The sequence below is a fragment of the Maniola jurtina genome, chromosome 13 (genome assembly GCF_905333055.1).
Source record: "Maniola jurtina chromosome 13, ilManJurt1.1, whole genome shotgun sequence".
Lineage (NCBI taxonomy): Eukaryota > Metazoa > Arthropoda > Insecta > Lepidoptera > Nymphalidae > Maniola > Maniola jurtina.
In genome coordinates, this window is record NC_060041.1 from 3,885,733 (window position 1) to 3,902,050 (window position 16,318).

General features: G+C 40.9%; 1 protein-coding gene across 2 annotated transcripts; it reads left to right on the forward strand.

Moving 5' to 3' along the window:
• The first annotated feature begins 1,427 nt into the window (after positions 1–1,427).
• LOC123871409 (PAX-interacting protein 1-like) lies at positions 1,428–15,353 on the forward strand. 2 transcript variants are annotated; one of them, XM_045915191.1, is made up of 16 exons: positions 1,428–1,656; positions 1,744–4,272; positions 4,810–4,974; positions 5,409–5,513; positions 6,164–6,242; positions 8,925–9,094; positions 9,523–9,613; positions 10,275–10,404; positions 10,657–10,753; positions 11,216–11,356; positions 11,646–11,792; positions 12,202–12,414; positions 12,800–12,952; positions 13,133–13,211; positions 13,303–13,522; positions 14,038–15,353. In XM_045915191.1, exons 1-16 carry the CDS (start codon positions 1,561–1,563, stop codon positions 14,600–14,602), a joined length of 4,980 nt encoding a protein of 1,659 aa, XP_045771147.1. In that variant the 5' UTR covers positions 1,428–1,560; the 3' UTR covers positions 14,603–15,353. The 2 variants fall into 2 exon arrangements, with proteins under 2 accessions (XP_045771147.1, XP_045771148.1); XM_045915192.1 differs by having other exon boundaries at positions 8,928–9,094.
• Positions 15,354–16,318: the final 965 nt, after the last annotated feature.

Consider the following 16,318-nt stretch of genomic DNA (forward strand, 5'->3'; position numbering starts at 1 on the left):
CCGACAAAGAACAGGAAAATTAAACCAAATATTTCATCAGCATCATCGTCATCTTCTCTACTCATTACTGGTTTGAATGAGCAGCGTTTAGGCCATAGTTTACCAATTTTTTAATATTTTTTTAACTCAGATGCACGTTAGCCCTTGACTGCAATATCACCTGGTGATAAGTGATGATGCAGTGTAAGATGGAAGTGGGCTAACCTGGAAGGGGAAACCAGCGTGGAATAATCACGTTGCTAGTGCAGATGGACACACTTCACACAGGAGATCTCTAAACTAAATTTGCAGTGACATCAAAAGAGTCGCAGGGAGCCACTGGATGCAAACGACGCAAGATCGTGGCGTGTAGGAGTCCCTACATGAGACCTATGCCCAGCTGTGGAAGTTATCGATTAATTATGATGATCATGATAATGATGGTGTTGACGGAGATCTCTCCGTTAAAGCAAATGGTATTTAGTTGCTTGACGCCCACATAACTGTAGTACGCGACAGGTTGAGATAGCAATCGGGGTGGGAGGCGGACGGACGCCCCGCTGTCCGTCCGTACCTGCCTGTCAGCGGACTATATCTCGTGAACCGTAACTGCAGGTAGAGAGTTCAAATGTTCACGGAACGTATATTCCTATTGACGCTACAACAAAAATTAATAAAAAAAATAAAATGAAAATTTAAAAAAGTGATTTCTTGTACGATGGTACAGAACCCTTCGTGGGCGATTCCGACTCACACTTGAGTAATTTTTATTAAAATTTAACAATCCGTATTGAATAACGTTGACCAGCAAAAAAAAATATACCTAATGTAGGTTATCTAGGTACCTACCTAATAACTGATTAACTTAGTAGTAGGTTTAAAAGACGTTGTATTTAACGAAATAGAATTTACAAATAATAGGTAAGTAATCAAAATAATATTATAAAATGACACACATACCTACCTAATAACCATCTGAAAATCCAATATTGAATGCCTACTACCGACTGAAATAACCTATTAAAATATACAAGTAACCAAGTCAATCAAAACATGATCAAAACAAAACTTTGTGTTTGGCGCGCTTTGTTTTTTTTCCTCTCTCGTCTGGCTTTACACAGATTAGCCAATGTCAAGTTTGCAGCAAAAACAAAGTAGACAACTTTAAAAAAAAACACTCCAAAAAGGCACCACGCGCGCGCCAGCAAACGCCAACACAGATGAAGTCCCGCGCCATGTTTGCCATAGAGGTAACATAGTGGATGAAATATGAATGTTAGTTCAGGAAAAAATATTATAAATTAATTTTTAAAATGTTGCGCTATCGATTGAGAGAAATATTTTAAAAAATATTGGTACAATGTAATCTATTCCATGCATTGACCTTTTAATTTTCCAAACACACATCATAGTGCGAGTGCAAAATGATAGAATGTTTCGAGTTTTCGGACGGTTTCCGAATGGCAACATTATTCATGATGGACGTTTTCGCTTGAGTATTTATTTTCGGCGCTACTAATGAAAGTATCAATAAAATGTTCATGTAAGCCTAAGTTTTTCATAACTGTCCTGAAATAGAAAATGGTAACGATTGTTGACGATTTGGACTCATTATCTTTGCAAGAGCCAGTTTTTAAGGATGTCAAGTACTACCTCTCTGGCGATGTCTCGGAAAGGGTTTGTTTTTGACGTGTATTCTTGTTTTTATTTTTATTTACTTGTCGAATTGTAGTATAACTGGTCCTCGTTTTATTGTGTTCGCAGATTATGCAGTTGCTTCAGTCAGGGGGAGCGGAAAACACTAAATATTTCTCAGATTATGTCACTCATCTAATTTGTGGACACAATGCCGCTGATACGGACCTCGACGATGCCCAGGACATCTACCAAATTCCTGCAGTAACGGAAAACTGGGTCCTCGCGTGCGCCCGCCTCAAGAGGCTCGCTAACCCCAAGCCTTACTTCCCCAATAAGAACAAGATATTCTCAAATGTTACCGCGTGCGTCTGTAAAGTGACTCCCGCGGACGCCAGAGCGTTGTTTGCACTCATAACATACCATGGTGGAAAAGTGAAGTTGACCTTGGACACAAATTGCACTCACTTGATCTGTGGTTCAGCTTCTGGTAAGAAGTATAGTACTGCCTTGTCTTATTCTAAAATAAAAATTGTAACTCCTGATTGGGTGATAGAGAGTATATTGGCGAGAATACAAGCTGTTACTGAAGTTTTTCACCCAAAACTGCTTGTGATTCCTCAGCCACCACCTAAGCCAATGGATCGTATTAGTGCGATCACAGGGTTTGATTTTGAGGAAGGCATTGCAAAGAACGAGGTACCGACACAAAATATGGCAGAGAACAAAGACGAGACACAAGCACTGCTCGACAAGTTGAAGCAAAGAATGCCATGGAATCACCCCCCTTCAAGTTCAGCTGCGAGTTCATCGGCAGCCGTAACTTCTAGTGTTAATTCAATGGGCTACAGTAATGCAATGTCCACTTCCAGTATTATAAGCAAATCTATACCTCAGGGTATTGTTACTCAGAATTTACAAATACAGGGCAGTCAGGCACAGTTCATTCAGAAGCTTGGGCAAAGCTCAATAGTGTCTCAGGCAGGGATGAATGTACAAAATCAGCAAGTTAACTTACAACAGCAAACTTACAGTCAGCAGAGTCAGCAACCTCAGCAGCAACAACCACACGGACTGTCTGCTATACAAATACAACAGCAGAAATTGCTGCAACAACATCAAATGAATCAGAGAATGCAAATGTTGCAACAAAAGATTAACAATCAGCAAAACCAGCAAGGGTTTGCTCAACCCAATGTTTCTGCATCCCAAATAACTCAAAACATTATACAACAGCACATACAGAACAACCAACATCATAATATACAGCAGTCTCAGAATATTAGTCAAAGCCCTAGCACTTCAATGAGCTCAGCACAGCAGCAAATTGAGAACATCAGTCAAATGTTGAGTCAGAGTGCAAACAATTTGCAGCAGGCACAGTTGAACCAGCAGAACATGGTGATGAAGCAAGGTTTGACACTGAGCCAGCAGAGCGCTGTTCAGAATATTGCCCAACAATTGGCACAGTCCACTCAAAACCTTCAACAGAGTCTTCAGAATGCTAAACTTAATCAGAATTTAGGTCAAACACAGGTTCTGAATCAACAGCAGCTCATTAACTCAGGGCAGCAAATGTCCTCTCAACAAGGATTGCAACAGCAAACTGTTCAGTCACTGAGTAATCAGCGGCAAAATATCAATATGAGTGTCATAAACCAGCAGGGCTTAGTGACGTCATCGCAGGCTCAGAGCGGGCAGGGTCAACTCAGTCAACTTGTCGGTAGCAACACTCAGCAGTCAGTGATTGGGCAACAGATACAGACTGTGCAACAAAGTATACAAAACCAACAGCAGAACACTGTTCCAGTGCAGAGCGCATGGAGACAGCAGAACATCCAAATGGTGCAGAATGTACAAGGACAGCATCAAATCATTAGAAGCCCTCTAGTACAGTCGCGCAACACACAGAACCAAGTGATATTGCAGCAGCAAATAATGCAGACACAACAGCAGCAACTAATCAACAATCAGCAATCTCAGCTCAGTCCACAGCACACTATACAACAACCTCAACAAATACTCCAGCAAAGTATTGGCAACCAAGGCCAAACTATAAGCCAGACTCATCATCAAATATTGGTTCAAAAGCAACAGCTACTTAACAGTAGTGGGCAGCAGCAGATTGTGCAGCCTCAGCAAGTTCTAATAAACCAGCACACAGGCCAGCAACAAATATTGGTGCATGGGAACCAACAAGTGACCTTACAGGGAGGACAGCAAATTGTTTCTCAAAGCCAGATTGTCCACCAGGGCGGTCAGATTGTGAACCAAGGGGGGCAACAGATTATTACCCAGGGTGGACAGCAAGTTTTGTCCCAAGGTGGCCAACATGTCATAACTCAACAAGGCCAGCAGCATCAAGTGGTAATAGCTCAATCGTCACAGCAGATAGTGTCTCAATCTGGCCAACAATTAATTGGCCAAAGTGTTGGACAAACACAGCAAGTGTTGACACAAGTACCTCAATCGCCACAGCCTGGGTCTCAGTTGACCGGGGGAGGTATCCAGCAAATAATTACACACAGTGGAGGCCAGCAGATAGTGTCTCCGGGAGGACAACAGATAGTACAAGGTGGCCAGAATGTGTCCTGGCAGCAACAGCAATACTTGCAGCAAAGACAACAAATTGGGCAGCCTGGTGCTGTTGGACCTAGGGTAAGAATTTACTGTTAACCATGTTCCTATTTTTTTGCTTTCAATAGTGCACCAGGATCTTTTTTAGAAGCTGCTATTTTAATAATAATAAACTACCTATGTCTCAATATGATAGATGCAACTTCACACCAAAAATACTATTATTGGCATTTAATCAGAATTCAAACTCTGTTTGTTGGGAGGTGGTTAGTGGTATGAGATATCCACAAACAAAATGAATGGGTACATTAATAAGAAAATGTGTTGTGCCACCTGAACATATGTTTTAATTTAAACAACTGAATGAACAAAACAAAATTATCCAAATAAATGCAACATAGGTGCAACATGTAATGTAGGTTTTATTATTTAGTCATTAGTTCCACCCAATACTCTGTGCTCATGACATTCTGTTCCTTTTAACCTATTATGTGGACTTGCGATTTGAATATGAGCACTCTGTAGTTGCTTTGGAAGATCAAAGCATCCATTATAAGCCTCAAGTTATTGTAATCAAGCTTTTATAAGTTGTCACTTGTTTGATATTTGGTATTGTAGGTGTCGTGGACGGCAGGCGGAGGCGGCCGGCAACTGATCCACCTGGACGCGGAGACGCATGCGCAACTGCAGCAGATGGACCCCAAGCAGCGCGCCATGTTTGTCGCGCAGCTGCAGAAGCGCAGGCAACTGTCCATGCAGAGAGCCGCTGCGATCGCGCAACAGGTGAGCTCGAACAACAGGTCTTGTCTGGTGAGAGGCTTCGGCGTGGCTAGTTACCACCCTACCGGCAAAGCCGTGCCGCCAAGCGATTTTACGTTCCATTACGATGCCGTGTAGAAACCAAAGAGGTTTGGAATTAATAAAAACTGCCATACCCCTTCCAGGTTAGCCCACTTACATCTTAGACTGCATCATCACTTACCACCAGGTGAGATAGCAGTCAAGGGCTAACACCAAACACTAACGCCAAAACTTTTTAAGGATTTCAAATCCTCGTCTACAGCTTGAGTATAAGAATTTGCGCTTCACCTATAATTCTCTACTTTGTGTACTGCTAAATATAAACAACTACAAAAAGTCTTATTATATAGCAACATGAACCATACAGTCTAGAATGTATTCTTATGTTACAAAGGGTGCAATTTTGTCTATTGCAGCAACAGGGTGTGGTAACGGGGTCGCCAGGCGCGCCGTCCCCGGCGCCACAGAGTGTGACATTCATTAGAAGTCAATTGCCGCCGGGTCTCTCTCAGCAGCAGCAGGTATTTCTTGTCTGTCTACAACTTTGATACTAAGATTCAAATCTATAGACCGCACTTTGATTTTGCTTAGACTTTCAGTTAAAACGAGACAGATTCGTGACAGTGTTTTAACGCTGTCTCGTTTTAACTCTGAGAAAAGTCAAGTTAGTCGTAGATCTCAGACTTAGTCAGTACTCTGTAACATATACCAGCGGCGTGGTTCGCTAACTCAGTGATCAACACTAAAGGCCGATTCACACCAATTGCGTACACGTGACACGTGCGTAGTGACGCGCGTAAATCCCTAACACTGGGTTACGCATACGTCCACGCTTTACACACATACTTACACTCAAACACATACATTACAACGCAGTGGTACACGCTATTTCTACGCTTACGCAGCCTGTGTGAACGAGCTATTAATGATAATTAAAAAAGCGAAAAGGTAATTAAGAAGTAGTTGTGTAAATAAACGCCATAGGTATCGATAATTTTTGGAAGAATCGATTTTGATATACATATTGGAAAAATGTTTGATACATACCTAGTAAACAGTGAGGTAAATACTAAATATGTTTTGATATATCGGAAGAATGTCGAAACATATCAATATTGTGTTATTTTTTTGACAGGCCTAGTAAATGGTAAATGTAAAACATTTTGGACAGGTACAATGGTTACAACAGCAAGGCGCAAGGACGACCACCATTCCGGCGGCCCAGCCGTCGCAGACGCCGCAGTCTCCGGGTAAGTCTGAATGTATAAAAGAAAGGATTGACTGACTGACTGATCTATCAACGCACAGCTCAAACTCAAACATACTGGGCCAAGCTGCAGATAGCTATTATGACGTAGACATCCGCTAAGAAGGGATTTTGAAAATTAAACCCCTAAGAGAGTAAAATATGGGTTTGAAATTTGTGCTATGGACGAAGGGCTATCTTTATTTGCCCAAAAAATATGTTCGCACAACAAATATGTAGGCCAGTTACACTTGAGTTGAGATGAGGTTGTTACACATGTAAAACAGCTAGGTTTATAATATATTATATTTTTACTTATGGCCAGATTTATTAATTTTTTGTTAATTTTTATATCTTAATAATCTGATCAGTCAAGGCATACATGTTTCTGCTCCTCTTCTCACTAATGGACGGACAGGCAGACTTAACGCTATGGTGTCTAATTATGGCAACTAATTTTTGATTGGGTTGTTTCTATTCGATGATAAAAATAAGATCATTTATTTAGCCATGCTTGCTTAATTGTACATTACATACATACAATTTTCCCCCTAAATCACGCTGTTTTCACTTTTTGCACGTCCATCACTTTTTTTTTTTTTGTTTAATTTTTTTAAGTATATAACCTGGCTATTATATCAAAGAGTTGATGCTATAATACTTGTTTTCATATTGTAAAATCTGAATGCATCTTAATTTGCAATGCATGTTAAACTTTTCCCCCTTTAAACAGTTAAGAATTGTAACGTCTTTTTTTTTCAGTTTGCAAAAAAGTTTTAAAGATAAAATAGTGTGTGATGGAAAATTTGAAGTTTCAAAGCATTTTATATGATTGATGTTTATTTATTCATAACGTAAACTGTCCTTACAGGGAGTCAATGCGACAGCTATCTTGATATTTTGTATAACAAATAACTGTAATATATAATGTTGTCTCACCAGGGTCGGCCCATGTATAAAGGCAACCGCCTAGGGCACTAGAATTTGGGCGCCATGGCGAGACAGGCGTGTTAACACGAGTTACTTATTTGGCTGACGCGGGCGGGTAGCTCGCGCATCTCTTCTGTTGTAGCAACATAACACTAAAATATTAGAAAATAGTCTGAGAGGAATAATTCATTAATAACGTTGATAAGAAGTACTGAGTACCTGAGTACCTAAGAATCGTTTAACTGTATAATTAAAGAAAATTTTCGGGCTCGTTTCGCTCGCAAATCTATAGGTGCTTAGAGGTTTGTTTTCTAAAACTTATAAGAAATTAGGTGTGCTCGCTTAAGATATTATCGTCGCTCGTTTAGTATCTAGATCTGATTTCCTCTTCGCTTTCATTATGAGTTGCTTTCTCTATCTACTCGAGTAAGTACTTGAAAGAAAATTCGAGCAAAATGGTGTTGGACGCGGTTTAGACGTTTTTGGTATTCAGATTACGGGCATACATAGTGATGGAGATCGGAAATTATAATTTCAATGCGATACCAACCTCATGTTCTAATCGGACGATGAATATTTTGTAGCGATCGCCAGGCGTTGTTTAACTTTACTTACTTTCCTTTCTTGATAAAGCTGATTAGATCTAAGTTGTTTAAATAAGTAAATGTTCCAAATATGTGTTAAGTTAAAGACATATTAATCTAAATAAAAAGTTTTTTCTAAATACGCCTTTCTGTTAGTGTAGTTTGAATGAATATTTTCTCTTCATTCTTGTAATTCTAATGGATTCACCTGAACCAGAATGTGAGTAGAAACAGAAATTTACAAAATAATTTATTGTGATTGAAATATTTAAAATGGGATTACGGTTTCGTATAGGGTTCATGTGTGTTGTTATTTTATATGCCTAGTAGTTGTGTTGTTCGTTAGTTAGTATTTAAAAATTGTAATTGATCAAAATTTTAATTTTAAACAAAAATAGACATACTCTTAAACAAAAGATAATATGCGATTAATTTTTAAATATGCGAGCAAACGAGCAGGTGGGTGACCTGATGTTAAGTGATTACCGCCACCCATGAACATTTGCAGCACCAGACGCACAGCCAATGCGTCGCCGGCTTTTCAGCAATTCGTTGGTCCGCCTCAACATGGGGTTATTCAAGAGAATAACCCCATGTTGAAATCTAGTGGGAACATCATTAATATCTTAATAAGTTACAAGGATATAAAGTATTAATTTGAGAGCTTATTTTTGGTAGTAATTTGAGATGTGGTGGCGGTAGCGCGTATTTTTTGATTCTTGCATGTTTTATTTACTTTTGAATGCATGTTGTGGAAAATTTGCAGATTATTTTACAATACTAGACCTAGTTGCCAAATTACTTGGCAGCATGCGGTATGCTCTAAATCAATCAGTTGGTGATCATACAATGGGGTTTTTTTATTGTGACAGGGTAGATAGCCTACAATGAAATCTCATATCCTATGTACCCTTGGGGCTCGATTGCGGAAAAGCTGCATCAATCGTTACTACAATCTCAATCAGTGATTGGCTAGGAGTTCTTGTTGCAACAATGCATTGTATCCAATAAGAGTCGAACTTTCGAATAAATTGACTTAATTGGAGCTGGAAAAATAATAAGCATGTTCTAATTTTTAAACTGTACCAGTATATTTAGTGACAGATTTTCATAGTACAATAATTTATAACTGTTAAGTAGACTGTCATGCAAAAATTGTATAACTTTCTTAGTAGGCGGGGCCGTATCAGGGACTGTTGGCACGGTGGGCGGAGCCACTGCGGTGGCAGGGAGTGTGGAGACTCCCCTGCAGCAGTTGCAGCGCCAGCAACAGTACCAGCGCTTGCAGCAGCTGCAGGCGCAGCGCGACCACGCCGCTCATCACCACGCGGCCGCTAAACAGGTGCGCGTTACGAGTGTTGACACAAGAAGGGTGCTACAGCTGTGACCAGGAGTATGGAGACTCCCCTACGGCAGTTGTAGTACCAGCACTTGCAGCAACTGCTCAGCACTTGACCGCCTAGAAACTAGCTAATGTCGCATAAAAATTGGATTTTCTATCGGGAAATTGTCAGTAGCTCAGAGTTGGGGAGCAGGCAAGGATAATAACTTACCCTAAGGCTGACTTTTATCCCGGAAAACCAAAGAGTTTCCATGGGTTTTGTAAAAAACTAAATCACGCGGACCATGTTGCGCGCATCATTTACTTGGTGCAGAGATAGCTTGCATCATGGAGACGAATGTATATAAAATTGTAATTGTATGAAAACATACAATTACCACATGATAGTTTGTGTATAAAGCTGGAATATGTGTGTTTTGTGTGTGCAGGTGGCTCCAGTCACTCAGCACGTGGTCGCGCCGCTACAGGAACAACAGGTGGATGCTTTGTTGACGCCCACCACGCCGGACCAACAGCAAGGTAAAGATTTACTTTTTGATCTGCCACTTGTCATATGTCAAGACTACCAGTGTTCAGAAAGCAGATTTTACTGAGACAACCGCTTAGAAACTTAATAGTTGCTCTTTAAAAAGAACAATGACTGAGCTTTTTGCTGCCTCTTAGTAGAGTCTGCCATCTGAACCGGTGGTTAGAGCCTTAACATTAATATCATTAGTGACATAATATGTCTGCAAATAAATATTTCATTTAATTTTTATGATAATAAAAAAAAAAAATATCAATAGATACGAGCCAGGGCGTTAGAATGCATTTATGTGCCAGTCTTCATATAAAATGTATGGCTCCTGTCGCCTTACATCGAGTGACCGCACACCATGGTAATGTTATACCTTTAGGGTGTTGGTGTTTGGTAATTATTATCGTTTATTAGGGTTCCGTACCCGAAGGCTGCCAAAGTGATCCTATTACTAAGCCTCCGTTGTCCGTCTATCTGTCTGTCAGCGAACTGTATCTCGTAAACCGTAATAGCTGTCACAGAATATGTGTAGGTATTTCTATTGCCGTTATTATAATAAAAATTTCCAAATTAGCGCTACGAAAAAGTGTTATTTCTTTTACGATGGGACTTAACTCTTCGTGTATGAGGGCGGCTCGCACTTGACCGATTCTTTTTGTACAGCTGGCGCGGGCGCCTTACTAGTGCACCCAAAGACGAAGACAGCTCTGGCCAACATGTTGTCTATTCGACTGCAGGGCGCCGCGCCGTCCGCGTCGCCGGACCACGAGCCTTCTGCTGCCGGGACTTTAAGGTAAGCACTTCTTAGTTAAATACGTTTCTGTTTACTCTTTCATTGGAGCTCAATTACCAGACATATCCATAGTTCCATACTTATATACTTATAATATTGTAAATGCGAAAGTTTGTCTGTCTGTCTTATTCTTTTAAAATTATAACAAAATAACAGCATTGACACCACTTTAGTATCACACCCGTGCGAAGTCGGGGGATTGCTAGTCTAGTTGTTATATAATAATATGGTTGTAATAAATGGTTGTTGCAGGCTTATGACAGCGGCGCACGCGGCGGGTGGCGCCGTGCGCACCCCGGCGCGGCTGGTGCTGGGCCCGGCGCACCATCCGCACCAAGTGCCCACGCCGGTAAGTGCCCTGTATTGCAGGCTTGATATGACGTTATTGTAAATTCAACATGGCGGATACTAAACCGAAGTAATATAACGTGAGAGGGTTTATGACCACTGCAATTTCACCATGGCGGAAACTCTAATAGGTATAAAGTGCTAGGATTTACATTACTACAAATTAAGGTAACCCTTACGCGCTTCTCCATACATATCTCCGTATTACGCCTATTATTTTATTCTTTGTTGTTCTAGATCTATAACTAAGTCATAGTCATTTATCTCTTCATTATCGAGGCCCGAAAAACAGGCGTCGCGCTTGGATGCGCTTGGGCCTGCTGCGTCCCACCATCATTATGCCAAAGTATTAAATAAAGCTTAGAGTCGTCACCAAGAAAGGCACATCCCCTTGGCTCTGTTTTTCGGCTAAGACATCATTGTAAATTCAAGATGGTAGAAAACGTAATTATTAATGTTATAGGCGGGCAGCACAAGTGTGGTGGGCAACAAAGTGTACGCGGGCGCGGTGCGTGCGGCGCCCCCGCGCGCGCAGTTCTACGGCCACAACCCCAACCTCAAGCTGCCGCCTGATCTGTTCTTGCTCGGATGCGTGTTTCATATTGTGAGTATACGAGTATGTATGAGAGTGCAAACTGATCTCTTTTATTTTATTCAGTTTTATGACATCGTTTATTTATTTCCTGTTTCGATTAAGATGTGTTGCGTCACCATTGCTCTAATCAACTTCGTTTAGCGAGTAAATATTTTTAAATCAGTGCAACTTCAAATGCCGGTCAAAAAGTTTCATTTCAAAAAGTTTCTTTAATTAATTAATAATTAATTAATTAATTAAAGAAAAATCATTTAATTAATTAATTAATAATTAATTAATTAAATGATTTGTGGATTAGGTGGAGTATCAGCAGTCGGTGGGGGCGGAGCGCGTGTCGCGCTGGACGGAGGCCATCGTGCGGCGCGGCGGCGAGGTGGAGGCCGGCTACTGCGCGCGCGTCACGCACGTGCTGTGCGAGACGCAGCGACACGGCGTCGTCATGCAGGTACGCGGGCTGTACACCCCTTCTGATACCTCGCGCCCTGGTACTTGCTCTATGAAGACAAACTTTTATTTCATATCCTAGTTTTTTAAGGGGCTTTCATAGGTGAACTACATTATGCCAGCCTCATTGGTCAATCTAAATTAAAATTAAACTAGTTAAACCTAAAACCACAACAATTTGAGACAATCATTAACAAATTCATACATTTTTATTGCTGAAATGCTCAAAGACAAACTTACAACACGCCGTGTCTATGGCGTGAACGTATCCACGTTAAAAGTTATATTTTTCGCGCAGTATCCCCAATCAAGTTACTACTGACTGACTACTTATTTCTACTAAATAATCCGAGAAAACCTTTGTTTCCAAATTGTTAGATTTTTGGTCCAGTAACATATTTTATTAACAGGCACTGCGCGATGCTAAGCGTTGCGTAACCGCGTACTGGGTATCGGACACGTTGGAACGCAGATGCGTTTCACCGCCGTGGCACGCGTTACACTTGCCGGCGCTGCACGCGCGCACGGAGCGGCCCGCGCAGCACCACCGCGCCGCGCTCACCGGCTGGCGACGCGACGAGCGGCGCCGCCTCGCCTGCTGCCTGCGACAGATCGGCGCCAAGGTAACCGACGCCGAGACTTGTATCTCTTCTCTTACTCAAGTCCCTTGACATCCACAGAGCCCTTATACGGAACCCTAGCACGCAACCAGAATGCTAGCAAAAACTTCGTTGACCTCTAGCGTCAGTCAGGTGTTTTATTTGCAATATATTGTGAACTTTAAAAACACGATTCTTAATTTTTTTTCGTAGTTTATGATATCTTATCAGTAATCATCAGTACTATCACCTGTCATCGTTTTTGCTAGCGTTCAGGTTACTTCCTGTATAGATCTGGCCCTGCTTGTCGGCTATATGTCGGCGATTGGCAATATAAGTGCCTTTGAAGCTTGTCAAACTGATTTTTTCTTGTCGTTTAATGTATTATTTGAACTAATTTCTGTTGCAGTTAACACCATACATGAGCCGGGACAACACAGTGCTGATCTGCCGGCGCGCGGAGGGCAACAAGTACCGGCGCGCGCGCGACTGGGGCATCCCCTGCGTCAGCGCCGCCTGGCTCACTGACCTGCTGCTGGGCAACATGACTGCGTTAGCACAGGTGACTGACACACACACCGTCCATTCACATACACAAACCCATTTACGTACACACACCCATTCACATACACGCACCCACCCAGATACACCAAAATTTACACGTGTATGCACTCTTGAGTTGATTATGCACATCATAATACTTAACGATTACTTTACACATTTTACTATCTCTTGGTTTCAGATCGAGAACGCAAAATATCAGCAGTACAACGTGCAACATCCTTTCCGCATGGACTACAGTTTAGTTTCGCATCTTATGAGTAAGTAATATTAAAAGGCGGGACAATTATTAGTTTAGTATTTTATTGTGTCATAATAACATGTTCCTTTATGTGCTTGTTTCTATTCCAGACGCATGGAAAATGCCTATCAACATAACGCAGGAGTCTCACGAGCGTGCGAAGCGAAGCGCAGCGGCGGCTGGCGGGCGACGCGCCAAGCGGCCGCGCCTCGACCCGCCCCCCGCCGCGCTGCAGCCGCCCCCGCCCCCGCCGCCCCTGCACCTCGCGCCAAGGGTGCTGTTCTCAGCCATGCCGCCGCAGGAGCAGAGCAGACTGGCCGCCATTGTCAGGTGATACACACAGCCTCGACCCGCCTCCCGCCGCGCTGCAGCCGCCCCGGCACCTTGCGCCCAGCCTTCTGTTCTCCTTAAATACTTGCTCTTAGAGGCACATTTCTAATTTTATTGTTATTACAGAACACAAAATGAAGGAAAAGAAGAGTCGCAAAAATAGTCAGTTACTTTTCAAAAAGAATTAGAATAAATACATGTAGTGCAAATATTTGGATAAAAGTTAGTCCGGGTTTCTTATGTTCCATGTTAACGAATGTACGTATTAATTTTATAAAATGATTAAATTGAAATTACACTTAATAGGTGGATAGTTCGTAACTTCGTAATCAGGTTAAACATATTTGTATTTGTATATATAAATCAACGTATTTCAATAGTTCGTATTTCATTAACATAGATAGAAAATGCAGTTTTCGTCACTGACAGTCTCATTCCGGGCCCCATAGCGAAATAGGCGATTCAGTGACTTATATTATGATATAGATTAATAACACTTTGTTTCGTTTCCATAGACAACTCGGAGGCCTCGTCGTTACGTCGGCGTCTGAGGCAACACACCTCGTCATGGAAAAGCTCGTCCGAACGTGCAAGCTGGTGAGCTGTCTCGTCACCGTCAAACATCTCCTCACCCCCGAGTGGATCCTGGAGAGCCAACGCGCCAACAAGTTCGCGGACGAGGCCAAGTACGGCCTGCGAGGCGAGGCCTTCAACAAAATGTTCAAGTGTGACGTCGACGAAGTCTTACTTTGCGGCGAACAGAGAAGGAAACTCTTCGAAGGCATCACGTTCTTCCTCACACCCTGTGTGAAACCATCGAGGTCGGGACTCACGGAAATGATCGAACTCTGCGGGGGAAAAGTCGAAAAGAACCGCAGATCCTACGTCTCGATCCAAGAGATGCACAACCAGAAACCGTACAGCTACTTGATCCTCACGGTCCCCAATGATCTACATCTAGTCTACTATCTCCTGCAATCCGAAAAGACTTTGAACGTAGTGTGCAGCACCGAAGTGGTCTTATCGGCAATAATGAGACAGAAGCTCGAAATTGAAGAGTTCCTCGTCAAAATTGATTAATGATTTTTTTTAATATTTTATAATAATAATTTGGTGTTGAATGTATTTTTAAAAATGAATTTTAATTTATGTACATAATGAATTTTTAAACAATGAATTAATTAGACAGTATTTTATAACAGTTTGATGTTGAATTGAATGTATTTTTAAAAATGAATTTTAATTGATGTAATAATAATAATTTAAACAATGAATTGAAAGATGAAATAAAAGTTTATCGCACTTATGGACGAAAGTGGCCAGTTCCAATATTTAAGGTTCTCGAAATGATGATTTTCATTATAAGAATTTAAATTTGTACTGGTTACTTGAAAATTTAATGACAGTGGGGGATATACATTCATTCCATAACAGTAGTTTCCTAAATTTCTTATAATAAAAAAGAAAAACTAAAGTAATAGTCACTTGTCCCAAAGTGCGATTTTATTGTAAGTCAATCGATTTTCAGTGACAAGTTTCACATTGTGAGGTAATAAATACTAGTTAGTAAATTATATTGTATTCAGTTTTGATGCATTTTTAATTTTTATATTATATAGTGGTGCCTTGTGCCTTAAATTTTTTACTTTTGTTTTATTTCTAACCTCTTGGTTTTCTGTTAACCCTGCAGATATTTTATTAAATTATACTTGTAGTAAAACATTTTGTGGAATAGACTTAAATTTTAAGAACAGAAATATATTTTTATTGTAAAGCATTAAAATTTTATAAACTATGACATTGTAAATAAATAAAATAAATTTTTAAGATATTAGTTGGTTTTTTTTTCTCTTATTCATAAAAAGTAGCCAAAATCAACAGAAACATTCCTGGTTAAAATACGGTTGAATGGATCCCATTAGCAGCGGGGTAGAACCTAAGCTGCCGGTGGTCATAGGTCAGGGCTCTAGACTAGAGTGAGGATCCTGTTCACAATGCGCGTGCCGTATCCTGATTTCTGCCCTTGCTGCAACCGAAACCACCTGCTTCAATTTGCTTGGTTGGTGCCACAACAAAAACGCAAAATGCCAATTATTCAAATTGTGACGTTTGGCCATAATGAAAGATTAGGTACTTATGCAAAATGCCAAACATGCAATCGCAAACGCAAAATTGAAATGTTTACAAATACTAAACCCAAAAATTAGGACCTGTACTGTAACTCCATACTCTTGAATGTATTTATAATTTTATTTAGATGTCTATGTAAGAATGAATAAATTCAGTAGTTTTGTTTAAGGGCGATTAGGCATTTCACGCATATGGCCATCGATAGATAGTAGTCATAGATAGTAGTATAATAATACGTCCATGCATATGGCATTGATGCTTTGGCATTCTGCCTACGTCATATTTTGTCATTTTGGGTTTTCTACGTGCTTCTAATCAAACGGCACAGTCCAAGATTATGGCACAGTCCAGCGATTGAGATACGTATTGGTCGAATCCTCGCAATAAGACCTCCGCGAGACGAGACTTATTATGACCTACCTACTGGTAACGACGTCATCGAGCTGAGCTTTTTTCAAGAAATTACGAGTCGTGCGGTCAAACCTTGCGTGATCGCGCGATACGATAGCGGAATAATCGTAGTCTAGTGGAGATAACCTGACGATGCTAGTGCAGAATCATTGCGATACGCTCACTCGTGGAGGTGCAGCCTAGAAATAGATCAGCTTATGATTGAGAATTGCTTATGATAGGCAAAGTGAACTTTTTGAACCTAGTCTGTCAATC